Source organism: Mercurialis annua, linkage group LG3 (genome assembly GCF_937616625.2).
Source record: "Mercurialis annua linkage group LG3, ddMerAnnu1.2, whole genome shotgun sequence".
Lineage (NCBI taxonomy): Eukaryota > Viridiplantae > Streptophyta > Magnoliopsida > Malpighiales > Euphorbiaceae > Mercurialis > Mercurialis annua.
Genome location: NC_065572.1, coordinates 60,173,537 through 60,193,191, shown reverse-complemented (window position 1 = coordinate 60,193,191; position 19,655 = coordinate 60,173,537). Strand labels below are relative to the sequence as shown.

General features: G+C 31.5%; 1 protein-coding gene across 1 annotated transcript; it reads right to left on the bottom strand.

The window, feature by feature from the left end:
* Positions 1 to 6,815: 6,815 nt before the first annotated feature.
* LOC126672780 (two-component response regulator ARR12) lies at positions 6,816 to 11,749 on the bottom strand. The gene is made up of 6 exons (XM_050366732.1): positions 11,629 to 11,749; positions 10,226 to 10,375; positions 9,183 to 9,710; positions 8,745 to 8,821; positions 8,502 to 8,646; positions 6,816 to 7,588 (listed from the first exon to the last, which is right to left on the bottom strand). The coding sequence occupies exons 1-6, from the start codon at positions 11,747 to 11,749 to the stop codon at positions 6,816 to 6,818; spliced, it is 1,794 nt and encodes a 597-aa protein (XP_050222689.1).
* Between the last annotated feature and the right edge of the window lie 7,906 nt (positions 11,750 to 19,655).

Here is a 19,655-nt window from a genome sequence, read left to right as displayed (position 1 = left end):
ATAACCAATTTATTGAATAACATAAGTATAGTTAATAATCCCTGATTTCCTTCTCATATAGTTTCTTCTTAGTTTAATTTCAGCTTATTAAATTCAAGTTTTAGTCTATTTTAGTTATTATTATTGTTTTTAGTTTATTTAGTCTATTTAGTTTAATTACATCATTCAAATGATCTTGCTAACTATCCGAATCGAGTCTCCTAATTGGTTGTCTTTAGTAGCTTTCCTTGTGGGTACGATATCCGGACTTCACAATCTGTATTACAAGTTGACACTGTACGCTTGCAGTATTTTGCCAACAAGTTTTTGGCGCCGTTGCCAGGGAAAGCATATCTTTAACATCTAAGTTAGGATAGCTCAGCTTGATTTAGTTTTTTATTTTCTTGTTTTACGCCGTGGGTATTTGTCGATTTATCTTCAGGTACCTTTTCCATGGTGTACTGTTTTTAAAGACGTGTAATGGCTTGGAATCAGAATTGCGTTGTTTGTGGGAGTTTCTACCACACCGAGGCTGAATGTCCAATACTTTATCCAACTTCAAATGAACATGTCAACTTTGTGGGTGGTCAATGTCAAGCTAGTGATCCATATTCCAACACATACAATCTTGGGTGGGACAACCATCAAAATTATGGGTGGAACAACAATTGGGGGAGCTTCCAAACATTTCAAGACCAATGGAACTCTAATTTCAACTTTGGCGATGAACTGCAGTATTCATATGAGACTGAATAGCAGAGAGAGCAGGAGGAATCTCTCCATAGCAAGTTTGATAAAATGATGGAGATGATGATGAAGAATGATGCTGAGACTCAGGAAACATTGAGGAATCATGCTGCCACTATCCACAATCTTGAGTTGCAGAATCAGCAGATGGCCCAAGTACTGGAGACTCGAAAGCAAGGGGGTTTACCATCCACTACTGAGGTAAATCCAAAAGAACAAGCCATGGACATGGAGTTGGAGTTGGTAAGTGATAAGACATTAGTGGAACATCATTCCACAAAGGTGTCTTCAGAGTACGAGGAAGAACAGTGTGAGGGTAGTGAACTTGAAGCTTCAGTTACCGACCCACTTACTTTTTCTATCAGCTTCAATGATAAACGTGGGGATAACTTTGGTATTACAGTACTCTATGAGGAAATCAACAAAACCTTTGATTACAAGGATCCATTCTTAGAAGGGTTTGATTCCAAGTATGATGGAAATAATATCAAACATATGCATACCCTTAACACTCCTCTTGTCCTTTATTATAGAGACAATGCATACTCTGTATCACCTGATTTTTATTTGAAGGAGCCAACAAAAGAAAAGAGGGAGAAGATGCTACCAAGACGGCTTCCTCATGTTAGGTTGTATTTTTAACAACCTTACGCGAAGAGTCTAGCTTTGGACTCTAACTAAAGCGCACTTGGGAGGCAATCCCAAGGGTATCTTTCCTTTCACCCTTTACATTTTTATGATTCAGTTATGTTTTATTTTTATTTCATTGCATTGGGGACAATGCATGAAATAGTGTGAGGGTGGGGAAAACATTATGTTTTATGTTTTTTTTAGCTTGGTGTTTGTTTTTGTTATTATTTAGGAGTGTGTTTAGTTTTATGTGGTGAACCCGTGGGGTGTATTTATGCTATGTTATGTTGGATGTTATGCTACTTGCACTCACCGCTTTGCTTTTTCATTTTGTCGTTTATGCCATGATTGATGCTATGTCAGAATTGTTGGAATTTTAGTGTTTTCGTTCCCCCTATTTAATGAGTTGGTTAATTTTTGCTTTTGTGTTAGAACAACATTGTGAGAATGACAGTTAAATAACTTTTGCTTAGTTAGCCAGCATGAATTAATAGGACTGAGGTGAAATTTTGCACTTTGAAAAATATGTTCTTTCTTCTGAATTTTGTGAATTTTGGCATGACAATCTTGACAGAAGCACTTGTGTAAATTCTGAAATTTTGAGCAATTAAACAGGTTTGTATTTTAAATCACCTTGTGTTTACCCAATTTTGTGAGATTTTTGAGCCTTATCGAGCATATTTTTTATGTCTCATTTTATTGTGGTGTGAGTCGATACATGTTGATTTTCTAGAACTTGCCTTGCGTCCACAGTAAAATTGCATTGTAGGTTGAATAATTTGAAAGTGATAAATGGCAATTAGGATAATTCATTCTTTAGACCACTTTAAATAGCCTACCCATTTCCCCTTAGTTTAACCCATTTGCCTTAGCCGTATTTTTGTTGTTTTACACATATTTTACACACTTTACCTTTTCTTATCTTCCTCTTTTCTACCTTATTTTGACTTGACAGACTGATGGATATGCAGGAAACTAGTGTGAGGATGTATAACATCCTCAGCTCATGATATTAGATTGATTATCTCTTGTTTGATATGATTAGTGTTGCCTTTTGAAGTTCAGGACAAGAGCGAAAAATAAAAGAGAGCTTGAAAAAGAAAGCAAAGAAAAAGAAATAAAAAGAGAAAAGTTGAGCCTAAAAGATACAAATTTGAAAATAAGAACTCAAGGCATGAAAAGTAAAGAAAAAAGAGATGGATATAAAGAAAGAGCTGAAGTTTTTATTTACATGGTTTTTGGTTTGTGTTTGTTGATTTGTCAAGTCATTTTTCAGCATGTTGTTTACTTTTTTTCCACACCCTAACCTAGACCACATTACAACCCTTTAAAAGTCCATTTTGATTCTTATTGTTTGACTTAATTTAGCAGTGGAATTGTGGATTATAGACAAGCTTATGGAAAGATTACATGTATTGATGTGAGAGCTTAATTTTTATACCTTTTACACTTGTGTGCGAGAGACTACCTTGTGAGGAGTTACTTGGTGATTTCATTATACAGGCTTGTGATTTTGCTCATTTGCTCGAGTATCGTTTGTTGTTTTTGAATTGATTGGATTGCCTTTATGATCAATGTGATGTCGAAATCATGTTTTAATAAGTGTATCTGTGTAGTCTCGGTGTTATTGATTCATGATTTGGCATTAGACATTGTTATTTGATGTTATTCTTTCATTGTTGTTTAGCTCAAAGGTATATTTTTGATCGATTCATTATTTAGGGGGTTGTGAAAATGCTTTAGTTTCATGTATTCTGGCAAGGTTTGATGATTGGTAGTGTGGCGTTGTTCTGTATTTGCTTGAGGACAAGCAAAAGGTAAGTGTGAGGATGTTTGATAGGAGTAGAAATACTCCTATATTCTGTGTGTTTTATATGTCATATATTGTGCATTTGACGTTGGTTTTGAGCTTCTTTGTACTCATTTTTGTGTTTGAGTATTTCAGGCATAATGTGGGAGTTCTTCATGATAATAAAGCCATTTGGAAGCCATTGGGATTATAATTGAAGTTTAGAGGAAAGTTGTGCGAAGATCTGATGAAAATAGGCGCCGACAACACAAGTTTCTACTTGTGAAATTGACCCCTGTTCATTGATTGAAGATTTTGGAATACTTAGAGACTTCAATTGACTTTGTGTTCTTCATAAGAAATAAAGTAGACATCCTAAGCTTTCCATAGAATCAAGAATCGACTCATTCCGACGTTTCTACATCGAGTTATGACATTTTGAAGTTGATGGTGTGCAGCAGAAGCAGTGTATGCGGGCGCATAAACCTTGTATGCGGGCGCATACTATGCGGGCGCACGAGACATGTATGCGGGCGCACGAGACGGCAAAAATTCACGAAAATTGGACAAAAATGCCCCGACATGTCACCGATCTCCACCAAATTCAAGGACGCTTCTGGGTTTTCATTAAAACTCGACCTAAAGTCAGTAGCTGAGGCAGAAAACATATAAATAGCACTTTTTACATCATAATTAGGGTTGGCTTATCATTGTATTAGACTTAAACATTAGATTAGCTTATTTTGAGTTTCGTTCATCGTTTTCTATTGAATTTTCTGGATTATTCTTCATTATTATTGTGGAATCTATTGCGACTAAGGTACGATTATTTTAGAGAGATCTATATCATTGTTATCTTTTCCATTATGAATTCCATTGATCTTATTGTTGAATTATCTTCGATAAATAGTAGCTAAACCCTTAATTCGGGATTATTAACTGAATTATGCTTATTTAATTGAATTGGGTTTATGGATTATTGTTCAAATTGCATGTTAATTGTGTTCTTAATGCTTAGTTTAATCTGATCAACTAGACTATTGCCTTGTGTTTTGGTTTTGACTCGAGAGAGCTAAATTGACATAGACTATAGCAATTAACAACGTAGGAATTAATTACGCGAGAGTGAATTGACGATTACGTGTGCTTAGGGTTTGCTTAATAAACGCCATTTGATTAATTAATTAGGTTGATTATAACACGATAGTGAGTGGTTTGCCTATTAGTTGTTGTGTGTGTGTTTTTGCCTGTAGCGACTTGAGAGAGCGATATAGGTGGTTTAGAATAGCCTGAACTGCATTTAAAACAACTAAATCCATAACCAATTTATTGAATAACATAAGTATAGTTAATAATCCCTGATTTCCTTCTCATATAGTTTCTTCTTAGTTTAATTTCAGCTTATTAAATTCAAGTTTTAGTCTATTTTAGTTATTATTATTGTTTTTAGTTTATTTAGTCTATTTAGTTTAATTACATCATTCAAATTATCTTGCTAACTATCCGAATCGAGTCTCCTAATTGGTTGTCTTTAGTAGCTTTCCTTGTGGGTACGATATCCGGACTTCACAGTCTGTATTACAAGTTGACACTGTACGCTTGCAGTATTTTGTCAACAAGTTTTTGTTGGAGAATTCTCACCTTGCTTCACTTCCGTTGGAATTTCACTTGCTTTCTAAGAAAATTGAATCTCTCTAATATCAAAAATCTAGGCTTAATTAGATCCTCTTTGGCGACATGAATTCGAAATTCTTTCAAACGCCGTTCATTCTAGAAACACCAATGTTACTCTAAGCCATATGATTTGTAGCTTAATGTCCATTTGTTTTACAAGAATTTATTTGAACAAAAATCTCAACTGTCTTTCTCACTTGATCATTTGTCTATCTGGAAGCTCTATGAGGAACAAGCTATCGTCCTGTGTAGTTTTTTCAATTATTTTTTTATAAAAGATTTTGGACTATTTTGAAGCAAGACTTATTAGATTTATTCGGTAATTTCTAAAGCATAGTTTTCATTACCTCTGGCTTGAATACGGAGTTCCTGGTATTAATACGTAAGATGGCAGGTGCTTCTGATGTTTTTTATTTCATGCCGATTAGTCTGATCAATGGTGTTTTTAAGTCTTCTCTATAGCTTTGCTGCGCTCTTTCCTTTAATTATCTCTGAAAACTGATTTGGTTAAATTAAAGGTAGGAATATTCATGATTGTCATATGATTGTTGAGTTAATTCACTTGGCTCATAGCCATATGGACTAAATTTTGCTTATTAAATTGGACTTTAAAAAATTCATATTTTTCAATCTCCTAGGATTTCATTCTCACAATGCTTGCTAAGATGAATTTTAGTGATACATGGATATGTTGGATTAGCTCTGTCTTTAAATTTTTATATAAATCCAAGCCCTGCACGAGCCCGGCTCGGGCTTATATCTCCTACCCATACTCATCTCTAACACTGTATTTTTACGAGTTTGGGCAGGACTTGAGCGTGCTTACATGAAAATTCTATAAAAATAAAAGTTCAAACCAGCCCATAAAATAGCGGGGTTTTTTCGGAATCGGACTCGAACCGAGTTTCGGACAAAAAATCATTGTCCAAGTACTGTTCTAAAAACCGGGTTTGGATAGGTCTGGACGGATACCCAAAACCATATACAAGTCTACCACCATATACAAGTCTACCACCAAGTCAAACGTTACATTTCTTGTAGCAATGAAGAATATATATATTAGGAAGAAGTATTAATGTAATTCTTGTGGTCCATACATTCGTATATATATGGAATGTAAGGATAATTGTTGGGCTATATTTGGAATATAATCATAAGATATGTCAACCAGAATTTATTCCTACATGTCCGTATTAGAAGTTTTGGAAGGTTCTTTGCCTTCTGATGATGCGGGAGTTATAAAAATGCAGGAATAGTAGAGTATTTCAGAATACAATCCCAAACAAAGAGTTTATGATCTATAACTGTTTCTCGAAGGCTGATTTCCTTTTCAGATTATGTAATAAGAAATTTTTTTATTCGGAATTGGATTTCTTTCGGAATCCTTATTGTATCTTGTTTCCTGGCGTATAATTTTGTATCTTTTGCCTTTTTTTCTTAGTCGTAACCTCTATTGTGTCTATTTTTTGTGTGAAAGCTTTGAGAAGGTGTCTTTTGCCACACTTTGTGGCTTTTAGTATATTTTTATTCATAAAGAAAAAACAATTAAATTCAAATCAAACACAAAAATATTAAATTCAAATAGCATTGCATCAAAATTATTAAATTAGAACAAATTTATTAACCTTAAAATGTTTAGATAGATTAATAAAGAGTCAAAAAAATTTGGCAATGAAGCCAAACAGTTAGAGAGATTATGGTAAAATCTACTGCATGATTGTTGCTAAATGGACAAATAAAATTAAACCAAAATTTTCTTTCTGAAATAAAATCAAAGTTCAAACACAAAAAATAAAAACAAACAATTAAAACCTAACCTAAACTACCAAATTAAAATAAAATAAAAAATGAATACCCTATAAAAGAGCAATCTCAACATGAAAAGTATCTAAATTCTGTGTAGTTGACTTATTATTGCAGTGATTGACAACTTTGAGACAAGTTGCAACCATAACCCCATTGGAATATAATATATTCCATTCCATCACATGCATGGTTATGGTGAACTCTCTAGCTCAATCTCATCCTCAAGATAGGCGCAGAATCGATCAAGATCATCTTCATTTGCTTCTCCTTCCAAATCTTTGATACCCTCGTCCACTTCTTGTTCTTTCTCCAAAATATTCCATACATTATCAATAATGACCAACTGGCTTGGATCATTTGAAACGTTTCTTTGGATCAAGTCAGCAGAGCCAGCAGTAGGGTTGGTATTATCAGAAACCAACTGGCTTGGATAACTTGAAACGTTTCTTTGGATCAAGTCAGCAGAGCCAGCAGTAGGGTTGATATTATCAGAAACCAACTGGCTTTGATAAGTTGAAAAGTTTCTTTGGATCAAGTCAGCAGAACCAGCAGTAGGGTTAGTATCAGAAACCAACTGGTTTTGATAATTTGAAACGTTTCTTTGGATCAAGTTAGCAGAACCAGCAGTAGGGTTGATATTATGAGAAACCAATTGCCCTTGATCATTTGAAACGTTTCTTTGGATCAAGTGAGCAGCAGAACCAGCAGCAGGGTTGTTATTTTTTTTATTATGGCTCGAAAAAGTCACGGCAGCCAATTCATTTTCTAATCCTTTGTAAAAGCCTTTTGGTAACTTTATTGCATCAGTTTTCACATTCACAGAGACATTATTTGATGAGCTGCCTTCGATAAGGTTGGTCGGAAAATTGATGGGTCCACCGGACGGGAGCACGTTGCCTGAGGTGAACTTTGTTGTTGGCAAAGAGTTCAGCACCTCTTGAATTCTTCCAGCAGATGGAATCCCTGGAACATTATTGTTGAGATTTGATTTATGCATTGCATCTTAATGTATGTAGGTTAATTTATATGAATGATATTGGAAATATTTAAATATTTGTCGCTTTTGTTAATACTAATTATAAATTTTCAGTTTTATGTTTGTAAATTATAATTTGATTTGAAGGATCGATTTTACTTCACTTATTATACTCAATACTCGGTTAAATCAATCGAGCCTAATTTCTCAGTCAAATTAACCGCCATTATTTATTATGAGAAAATCCACAAAACTTAATAAAAAATTAAAATAAGAAAAGACAACCTTATTATCGTATTATTATAAAAATTAATTTTTGTTGGACCTATCAGGATTAGTTTTTTTTTAATTATTGGAAAAAAAAAATAGTATTTATTGTAGGAGTTGATCTCACGATCTTAATAAAAAAAATGGTCAGTTATTGATTATCTAGATAAGTTAATATTGATACGAATGATCAAACAAAAGATAAAAAAGACTTTTAATATATTAATCGTAAAGTTATAATAAGGCAGACTTTTTTTCAATTTAATTGAAAAAAAATAAATATTTAATTATTTTAGGCGTAGTACTTCGAGAGGAATATAAATGGATTCAAATTCATACACGAACTTTATCTTAATTTGCAATTGCAGCATAAACTTTAAAATTTGGTAATGTTAGTAACCAACTTTACACTTTTGACAAATTAATACACTAAACTCGAAAAACACTAACGTGGACATTGTAATATACCGCCATGTGTTGTTGCGTGATTGGTCGGTGTGCCAATTTGCCAAAAAATAAAAATTTGTTATTAATATTGCCATGTTTCAAAGTTTATGTTGTAATTATAAATTAGGATAAAGTTCATGTATGTATTTGCAATTAATCCAATATAAATCAAATGGGACACATTACCTCGAATATTTCCAAACTCAGAAGTTTGGCTTCCTTGTGGATCGCCAAGGACTCGATTAAGGTACATCTCAGATGAATCACATACTGTTGGTGAAATATTGGTATCGCCCATTTCACAAATACGCCGCACTTGAGATTTGTACTTCTGCAATCAAATTTATTGATTAATTAGTATTCTTAAACTACCACCAAAAATCAAACCCTAATATTATAAATATTTTAACATATAGTAGAAATCATTACCTGGAGATGACTGGCAACTTGCCTCTTTGTTAAATTAGGCACATCCATCAATTCCAAAATCAATTTCGGCCGAGCCTCTGCATCCACAAGCACAAATTTGTCACAACTTTTTACTTAATTTGCGTCGAAATCCTTCCTAATTTGCCATTTGCGGAACCAAAAAAAGTAAAAATATGAATATGATAAGAGATATAAAAATGGTTTGTGACTGAATAAAAATAATTAAGAACTAAGGATCGAAAGAATATTAAAAGAGATCAATTTGTTTTCTTTTTTTGCTAAATGATCGGTGCATTAGCTCAATCACAAGTGCAGTCACAAAATGACCGCTCGTCTTTATATTTTAGTTCTGCCCCCTGTTGATCAGATTCGGTCACGATGAATAGTTCATACGATATATTAATACGTCATAATATATATGAATTGTAAAACGCGTACTTTTGTCGCCTAATGCACTAATAGCAGCAGTAAATTTGAGGTGAAGTTCAGAATTCCAAATATTTCGACAGTTTTGTGGCAGCGAGCTAATTTTGTGCCCTAATTCTTCCTCAAGCATTCTCTTCTTCCACGACAAATTCTTATTATCATATATGATAATACCTCCTTTTCCTCTTTCTACCTCTTCATTTTCCTCCATTATCCCCTTCGTTTTCTCATCGCCTTTCTTTTCGCCATTTTCCGCAATTAAACCTTCATCGACATCTCTATTATTTTCGAACTCAGCCCCGTCTTCTTTCCCAACTTCAACTTCTATTAAAGCATTATGATTATTACCACATTGCGAATCTTCTGCGATTGCTACATTATTAGTAAATTCATAATTCTCGTTTTGATCCATATCGTTCGTGTATGCAAATTGCCACACATTTCTTAAATCGTCGACAGCAATCGGTTTGAAAAGAAAAAATGATGCCCCTTCAGCTAGGGCTTCTCTAGCTGCACTTACACTTGTTCCTGACGCCATCACTGTATCAAAGAATAAAAATTATGCTACCAACGATGATGATTTTTGCTAAGTGAAGGGTTAATTATTTTTGCGGATACTCAACTATAACATTTTTACAAAACGGTTACTAAATTTTAAAAAATAACAAAACTGTTATCAAACTACATACTTTCGACAAAATGATTGCCGGATTATAAAATTTAACAATATGACTACCAACTCGTACTTTTTTGCTCAATAGCTATCAAATTTTTCTTTTTACAAAATGATTACCGACTTGATTCTTGACTATACATCTTTGACTTATCCACATCAGTAAGCTAATGTCCACATCAAAACAATTATAATCCAATAACCGCTTTATAACTTTTTATAATTCGGTAACCATTTTATAGAAAACCTACAGAACGGTAACCATTTTATAACTTTTTATTATTCGATATCCGTTTAATAAAAAGATTATAGTTCGGTAGCTGGAAAAATATTAAACTCGCTAAGTGAATATGAATGAGAAGTTAATTAGTTGACGGCTTACGAATAACAGCAGTGTTCATTTTGAAAAGTTTGCGAACGAATTCAAGAATGTCCATATCTGGCATGTTTGCATTAGCCATCACAAGTTTGAATCTCTTATTTTGTTCTTCAACCATTGATAAACCATCCTTTGCTAATCCTGTAGCCGTAACTGAAAAGGGGAAAAAGGAAATTATTAATTCCGGGTCAAGAAAAGTATATTATTTTAATTTTTTTATTAAATTACATGTGGAGTACATTTAAATTGTTAACAAATACCAACTCGGATATTTAAATTCTATCCATTAAAGTTGACTCAAAAAAAAAATTCTTTTATTTTTTATTTTTAAAATTTAAACTGGAATTTTGATATAATTGAAATCAACATCAACGTTATTCAACAAATTCACAAGAAAATGAAGAAAATTATTCCTGACAGGCGACAACCCGATTAAAAAAAATTAGTAGCCTTAGCAAGAGAGTGTAATATTCTGTTCGTAGATCTTTTAACAAACGGAATTTTATAAACTTTAACATTTAAACAATTCTAAAAGTTAAAGATCTATGCTAAAAATCTTTAGATCTATACAAGTAACTAAAAGGAGAGAAAAAAATATTAAATCTTAAAATTTTATACCAATGACTCAATCTTGATCAACACATAAACATTTCTATATATATGTAGCACATTGTATAGAATTATGGAGATTTTCATAGGCATGGAGATCGCTATGCGAATATAATTCAAAGAATGAAGAATCTATTCTAAAATAAAATTATATGTATATGTATAATGAAAAGAAATTTTAAATAATACAACAAAGTAACCCAAGTATGTATATCTAGCAAAATTCTTATTTAGATTTGATTCATAGAAAGCCAAATAACATGAGTAAATTCTATGATTAAGAAATTCTCATGTATATGCTTTCGAATCTTTTCTCCAAATATTTTCATTTTTTTATTTTCTCTTCCCCCATTTTGTTTACAATTTGTTTTTCCTCCTAAAACTATTTAGAGAAAATAATTTAAAATGGTTGGGGAGGCAAAAAGAAAAAGCTAGAATGTTTTATTTGGGGTAAGAAAATCTAAAAAGAATACTTTGGGGTGAAAAAACTAAAAAAAATACTTGGGGGGCTAGTTCCCCTATTAGCCCCACCTTGGCTCCCCAAGAAACCGACTCGAATATTATCTCTCACGTTTTAATGAATTATGGCAAGATTTGAATAATCCGACAACAATATTATCGCTCATGTTTTAACACGAGAGAATCCTAATAAAAGTACTTAAGTTAAAAAGCAATCTAATAGTTATAATGATTTTTTTATGACAAAGAGTTAATCAAAGAAATACTAAACTAAAAATTAACCATAATTAAAAGTGCTAATGATTAACATCAATCTAATTTTTTCATCATCAATTTACCCTTGAATGCATATTGTTCAAGCATTGATGATAGGCCCATGAGTGAAGCTTCATCACATTCCACCAACAGAACATTGAGTCCTCGAGCAAAGCTAGGTATTAAACTACTTTTATCTTCCATTTTCTTATATAGCTCCAACAAACACTAAGAAGATGAAAAATGAACAAAGAGGACTCAATAGGCCTAAGTAATTGTAAAAAGATGCATAGAAAGGAACTTGAACCCAAGAGTGTTTTATAGGCATAAAATCAATAGGCCTAAGTAATGATTAAACTTTTTTTTTTGTGTTTGGCTCATCTTTTAGAATCCTCGATTTTAGTCTAATTTTCAGTTTCAATTGTAACCATTTGCTCAAACATGAGCGAAATTTTTTTCTATTGCCTCATATTGTTTCAAATTGCATTTTTATCATAAAAAATTTTAAACATAAATAATATGAAAGATATATATGAATTTGTTTTCACTCCAATTTAAACAAATGTTATAATTAAAATTGATATTTGAAAAATGAACTAAAATTAAAGATTTTAAAAAATAGAGCTATAAACAAAAAAAAATCATAAAGATGGAGTATTTTTTAATGATTAATCCCAGAATCAATGGAAATACATAATCCTATCTTTACTTTTTGTATGGCTAAATTTTTTTAAAAAAATAAACTTTAGTATACTTTGTAATTAGCTAATGACCAAAATTTTCTAACCCTTTTTCAATTTCACCTGACGTTGCAATTTCGTCATTTGCACCCAAATTCACAATGTTGGCTTTTAATTTCACCCGCAAAATCAAGTTGGACTCTTTTTCACTTGAAAAAGATTCATAAACACCCTTATAAGTACTTATTGAACTCTTTTCCATTCAAAAAAAATGTCCATTCAAAAAAAAATGACTTATTTGAACTTTTTCCAAATGAAAAAGAGATCAATTTAGTATTTGAGAATGGAATTGAAACCCTACATAGTGGATTTGGGTGCAATTGACGAAATTGCAATGTTAGGATGAAATTGGAAAGGGACTAAAAGGTGGATGGTTTTTTTGTCAAAAGCCCTTTATAATTTTAACACGAATTTTTCAATTTTGGTAATATCAGACATAACTTTTAAAAATTTATAATTAGAAACAACAAGCAATTTTTCTATCAAAAAATGTTGATCTAGACATCAGAACAATATTTATTAGGGTGTCACCTCATTATTTTTTTAATGGAAAGTTGTTTGTTGTTTCGAATTGTAAAAAAAATCATATAATAAATTGTCAAAATTAAAAATTCATGTTAAATTACGAAACACGTTAAAGTTTATGACTTTTAAAACAAGTTTAGCATTTTTATATTGGCAAAATATATTTATCTACTAACTACTACAGTTCATTTTCATATATATCATATTTTTCAAATTTTGTTAGTTTGTTCTATTATTATTCTTTTCGAGCGTTGTCAAACTCGTTTAGAGCTAACGTGGCATGATGTTTTATATAAAAAATATGATAAATATTATACACGAAGGTGTACAATATTGTGTCACATCAGCTCTTAACAAGTTGTAAATATATTTGATAAAAATTGAAAAATTGATAGATCAAACTTATAAAATTTATAGATCGTGATACATTTAACACTATAGATAGATGACTTTTTTTTTGTCTTTCTTTATTTAGACAAATATAATTTACAAGAAATCAATTTTTTTCAAACAGATCTGATTAAACTTTCAAATTTTGGTTGTATTAATTCAAGTTAAAATGTTTTCTTTTATATAATTAAAGTTAAAATGTTAATAGTAATTTTACTCTAATTTCATTAATTATTCATATTGAGCGACATATATTTCTAGCACTTTCAATCGCAATTAAAAAAAATCATTTACTACGACAAAGTTATAGCTCAAAGTGTTGGGCAACATTCTAGCAAAATCGTAACATTATTTTCTTTTACAAGTGCCATTTTTTTAATTATTATTATAAAAAGTTTAAATAAATTCACATAGATAAAAACTTTCAACAGTTGCAAATTTAAAGTAACATTAATATATACATGTATATTAATTTTAAAGAGAGAGATAAGGTGAATAAAATTATGCTAATAATTTTTTTATTTCTTGATAGTATTTAAAAAAAAAATTATACGATGAATAGATATTTATTATAATTAATGAACTATAATTTAAATGGTATACATACTAAATATCAAACTTTTAAAACTTGTGTTCAATTTCTTCCACAAACACTCTCTCTTTCTATAATAAAAAAACATTTATTATAAATTTGTGCAGGTCCACATATATTTGACTGTAGTTTTACTCTAATTTTAAAAATTGCTCAGTTGTAATGGATTAAAAAAAATTAGTTACCTTATTAAAATTGCTGGCCAATAACTATCTTACATGTGTGTCCTAATTGTGAGAATTCAACCTTTTTCGTGTGTTAAGACCTGAATTGGCTAACAAATTGCTGACTATCCGTTACATTTATATTTCCGACGTGGTTTTCCATTTTTGTATTTTAATTTTAATTTTAACTTTTATGAGTTTTCTTAATTTTTAGAGAAAATAAAATGATGACCGATTGAACCTGATAATTTAGTTTTAGACCCCTCCATTTGTATCTTAATGTTAAATTTCCTTAATCCACTACATTATTTCTATAATTTTCTTAAAGAAAGAGATATAATGCAACAGTTTAAATTGATTCAATATATGTTAAAGTTTTCAATACTTATCATTTATATGTTATGGTGAAGCCAATAAAGTAACATGTGTATTAATTTTTTAAAAATCAAACGACTACTTTTTTATTTAAAATAAATTGCGAAATTTCAAATATAAACGATATTGGTCGAACTAAGTTCAAACCGAGATTCGAAACTTTAAGTTTAATTATATGATAAAGGCGAAATGCTCATATCTATCCATAATATTAATATATTTGTCAATTATACCCTTTTTTTGAACTCGCGTCATATTTATTGGAGTATATGTTTAAATTTATTATAATTTTATATAATTGAAGAGGGTAAGCGCTTGTGGGAGAATTTGAACTCACGATCTAACAGTTTACTGCTCAACACTTATACATTTGAGAAATAGTTAGGGGGTTTATTTGTGCCACATTAGCCTCAAATCGATTGAGAAAATATTTAACGAAGGTCAAAAAAAAATATTGATACTTATGACAATATTTTAAATATATAGTATATCTAACAAAAGTAGTAAAGTTGTGGTTTAAATATGAAAATTTTACCTTTGATAAATTATGAAACTAAAAAATATGGTAATATTTTGGTTTCTATCAAACATTATTACCTTGTTTAATTTGGATTCAACGCAATTTACATTCACAAATCATTACATTTAATCAAAATTTTGACCGCTGGGTTGGCTTAAAATATTACTTATTAAAGTTGATATAATACTAAATACAAAACAGGAAGTAATGAAAAAATTAATTCTCTACAACCTACTTTCCATAAAATAGAATTGATTACTCTTATTTTAATTTTGAGTAATTATTATTTTTCCAATTTGTAATTTTTGAATTGGACTACAGCATAAAGAACGTGTCCTTCTAATTTATTTATGGAAACAAAGTACTTAAAATATGCGTTAAAAATTAGAGCATCATAAAAATATTTGCACATGAACTTTTCATTTGTTTTCCTCTACAAATTGGGAACATATATATTAAAATAAAAAAAAAAGATGATAAATCCATTAACATTAAATAACAATAACACAGATAGTCTTTCATTCAATTTAATCATTTATATTTATTAATTTATTTAAAAATTAAACAAATTAAAAAAATTATTGAATTCATTAAACTATTAGATCTTATAAAAATGCAATTTTTGTTTTTATTTATATTAAAAATAAATTTACCAATGAGTTAGATCTCAAACGGTATAAGCGTTGGACATCAAACTATTAGATCGTGGGTTCAAATCCTGCCACAAGTGCTCCCTCTTTCTTTATTATCAAAAAAAATAAATTTAAAAATCACTTTTTTGACTTAATTGACGAATAGTAAAAATAAATAAATGAATAAAATATTAAAAAAAATAGAGAATCATATCATTTGATTTTTAAACAAGCATAACAAAATTGTGAATTATATCATAAGTGAAGAATGTCCGAATAATTTGTTCTAACATTATTTATAAAATAAAATTAGAAATTTTTAGTTTAGATAACATTATATGAGAAAAAATTATGTAAAAACTATTACCTCAAAAATATAATCAAATAATAGTGTAAAATATATTAAAAAAATTAATTAAATGAAGAGCAGAATCGCATCCCACCTGAAGAAATTTTAGATATTTTTAATTTTATCCCAGATGAACTCAAGAAGTTCATAAAAGCAGAATTTAGAAATACCTGCGAACTCTAGAATGTTAGCCTGAGGTAAGAATCTACACCAACTCGCTTACCTATCGCTACTTTTATAGCTAGAATCAAATTAGTCGAAGCTAAAAAAAGCAAAATTAAACTTTTATAAAACGCGTTGCTTGTCAGATTTATTAATACAAAAAGTATAAATTCTACTTAAAAACTATTCCATATATATCGTAGATATTTGTTTTAGAATATCTATCGTAGATATCAAATGCTGTAAATTATGAATATTTTTTTTGCATTCGATGTTTTGTTAATTTTTGGTATATATTCCGTTAATTTTATTGATATTAAATGTACATAGTCAATGTTCCATAAATGTCTTGTAGATATTTTGTTAATATTTTGGATTGATATTAGTTTAAAATTTTATGGATATGTTATTGGTGTTGCTAATTTAAAAATCTCTTTATCCCCAAATTTATATGCATCTGTTTCAAATTACAGACATTTTATTATCAATTAATTGCTTAAATGCTATATGTCTTAGGTTTTGGGTGTACTCGTTTTTTGATTTCAGGAGCTCTAATTTAGGTCAGGCTTCGGATTTGGATTTAGACCTTGGGATTTCACAGTTGTTCATCTAACTTGTGTCTCATTATTCATGTTTCCCACTATGGTCATTATTACTCTGCATGTTTCTTGAGGTGATCCTTAGGTTACCGGCTTCGGCTTATTTTCTCCTCTATTCATATTTTAGCATTTTTTAAGTACTATTTTCAACTTTTCTCTTTTCTTTCGTACTTCTTCTTTTCTAATTTTGATATTTTCGTTACTTTTTTTCACCTTTCTTAAAATTCTTACCTTTGCCAGAATTAGTAAGTTGTTTTTCTTTTGATGGCTTCAATTTTTTGCATTCGCTTGCTTTGCTTATTTTGGTGTTTGTGAATTTTGAGTTTGTTTCTGGATTTCTGTTTGTTATTCTTGTGTTTTCTTCGCCTTCCTAAGTTTAGGTGGGTATAAGTTAGTTTTAGGTCTTTTGATTTTGTGTTTGTGTTCTTCGCCTCTTTTTTTTTATAATGTCTGGTGAGGATTCCCAAAATTGCCTTGACCTTAGAGAAGCGGGTGGGTCAAAATATGAGGCTACGTCTTCCACTCGGCCTGATAAGAGGTAGACTACCCGCACTCGGAGAATTCAAATGAAAACAACGTCCGCCGAGGTGTCACAAAGTCAATTGGCCTATTAATCTCGGAAATTTAATATACCAGACGATCATAAACCGGAGTTGTCTCCTCAGAGCGTCTATATAAATGCTTTATTGACGCGGACTATATGGTGATATGTATGGAGCACCTATAGTCGGGTGTTAGGTTTTCTTCAGATACTTATCTACTAGAGGCTCTAAATTTTTACCAATTGTCATCAAGTGAGTTCCACTCGGATAGCATTAGGCATTTCTTCACTTTTCTAGCCTTATACTGCAAGAATACAATTCCTTTTTCAGACTGGTTATGGGATAGCTTATACACACTCATTTTAAATGGTCAGTATGACTTTTCTTGTTTCAAACTCTGTTGATCTAAGTCCCAAAAGGTGGTGAAGGGTAACATTAATTCCCTCAAGTTGTTTAGGGTCGTTTGGTTCAGGGTTCTTCACCCTAAAGCTTTTATTTTGCTTCCCTTCCGTTGGTCAGCTTCAAGTCCTGAACATAGATATATGGATTACGGGAAGTCGAAGGCTAAGGCTTATACCAAGGTTTAAGCAGTCTTGGTAAAGAAGGGGGCTACTCATGCTAATAAATTGGTCCTGCGAGTTGCTCTTGTTCCGATTTTCAAGGTTGACTGTTTTTGCTAAGTTTTTATCTCAGTTTGTTTTTGTGGTATTATCTAACTGTGCCCTGCCTTTTTTTTAGTTTCGGATATAACAAAGATGTAATAGGGGTGAAAAAAAATAAAACAACCGCCAAAGATTTGAGCCCACCTCATGATGTGGTATTTCCTCCTAGTGCAGGTGGCGCTAGGGTTTTATCTCAGCTTGTGGGGATTAATGATGTTGTTGCTACTGATATGCCTTCTATTGGTGGAGCTGGTTTTGTTGTTGTTGCTTTTGGCGGCCATCCAAAATTCTAACCTAAACCTATAGCCCAAAAGGGTATAATTGCCCGAGTCGTATGTTATTGATGAGGATCGTGAGGTTCCTACCCCACCAACGAACATAATTGTTTGTTTGGGGGCGCCGAGAGTTAGAGCAAATGATAACCCGTCTTCTTCTAAGAGGAAGCGCGTTGGTACGGATAATGTCGAAGTTGCGAATTTGGAAGAAGACCTTGTCCTCAACCCTACCATTTTGGCTAAGTGGTTGAAGAAAAAGACCAAGGGTTCTTTTGTTGAGAATTCTAAAATGGCCCTCAAGCTGGCTTATGTGTCTTTTCTTCTAGATGACACAAAGACTATAAAGTCTACTAAACTGAGGGAGTTGGGGGGGACTTTGGATATATGTCTTTTGCACCAAGTGAGTTTTCCTTATCTCTTGATTAATGATTCATTTTTTACTTACTGTGTCTGTTGTTGCAGGCCCTGAACCATTTTTTATCTCAACACGAGTTAATTAATCTTGCTTCCGCGGACCGTATTAAGCCCGAGGAGGCCATAATCAACATGGAGAGCGAGTAGATGTCTCATTGTAACGTGGAATCCCTACTAGAGTATGAAAGATGCAAGTATTATAAGCAGATAGATGATCCCAAGCTGCAGCTCTCAAAATCATGAAAGAAAAATGAGGAGCTTTCTCAGAATTTTGACTCCTTAAATAATGAGAAGTCTGCTTTACAACTTTAAATGAAATCCGAGTTGGAGATGAAACATGCTCATTATGAGACTCTTCTTGACAATAAGAATGAGAAGACTAAGGACTTGACTGAAGGAATGGATGTTGTGTCGATTGAGGTGACCAATTTTTGGAAGTAGTTGTTCCACAAGTTCGACAAGTTCATAGACCGCGTGGAAGAAGAGATTAAGCGTCGCGTATCTTTGAAGTTTGGTCCTGATGTCGACCTTTCTTTTTTGGAGGTTGATATTGGAATTGCCTATGCTCAGATGATAGCAGCTAAGGAGCTAGAGGCCGAGCTTGCTAAAGATGTGTGTGTAATAACCCATAAATTATTAAGGTATTGGATCGTGCCACGTGTCCTAAATTATGAAATTTAGGCCATGTAGGTTGGTAATGGAAGCCGACTTAAGAAATATAATTAGAATAAGATAATTAATTGGACCACGAAGTAATAATTTGAAATAGAAATTATTATTTGTTAGAGCGGGTATTAAAGGGACTAAGAAAAATCCGAGAAAATTAATATAAATTAGAGTTTGGGTCCCGAGCTAATAATTTTTATGCCATCGCCCGCGAAATATTTTTAAGAAATTATTGGTAAAGTTTCGTATAATTTTGACACTGTTTTAAAATTGGACGCGGACGTTAATTAAGTAATTGAGTTAAAGTACGAGATTGAGCCACTTGAGCCTAGTGGTACTTTAGCCAACCCATACGTTAATTTACCTTCTTCTTCATTTGAGAAATGGAGTATCAGAACCAAACCTTACCAAAACTTCATCCTTTTCACGACAAATTTTGCATCCATCTAGGTTTCTCGTTTTTGATTCGAAATTGATGATTCTTGTTGTGATTTAATCGTGCT

Coding starts and splice junctions, on each gene's coding strand:
- LOC126672780 (XM_050366732.1), bottom strand. CDS start 11,749: ATGGAAGATAAAAGTAGTTTAATACCTAGCTTTGCTCGAGGACTCAAT. Junction 10,376..11,628: donor TGAACAATATGCATTCAAGG/GTAAATTGATGA, acceptor TCCCCTTTTCAG/TTACGGCTACAGGATTAGCA. Junction 9,711..10,225: donor AATGAACACTGCTGTTATTC/GTAAGCCGTCAA, acceptor TCTTTGATACAG/TGATGGCGTCAGGAACAAGT.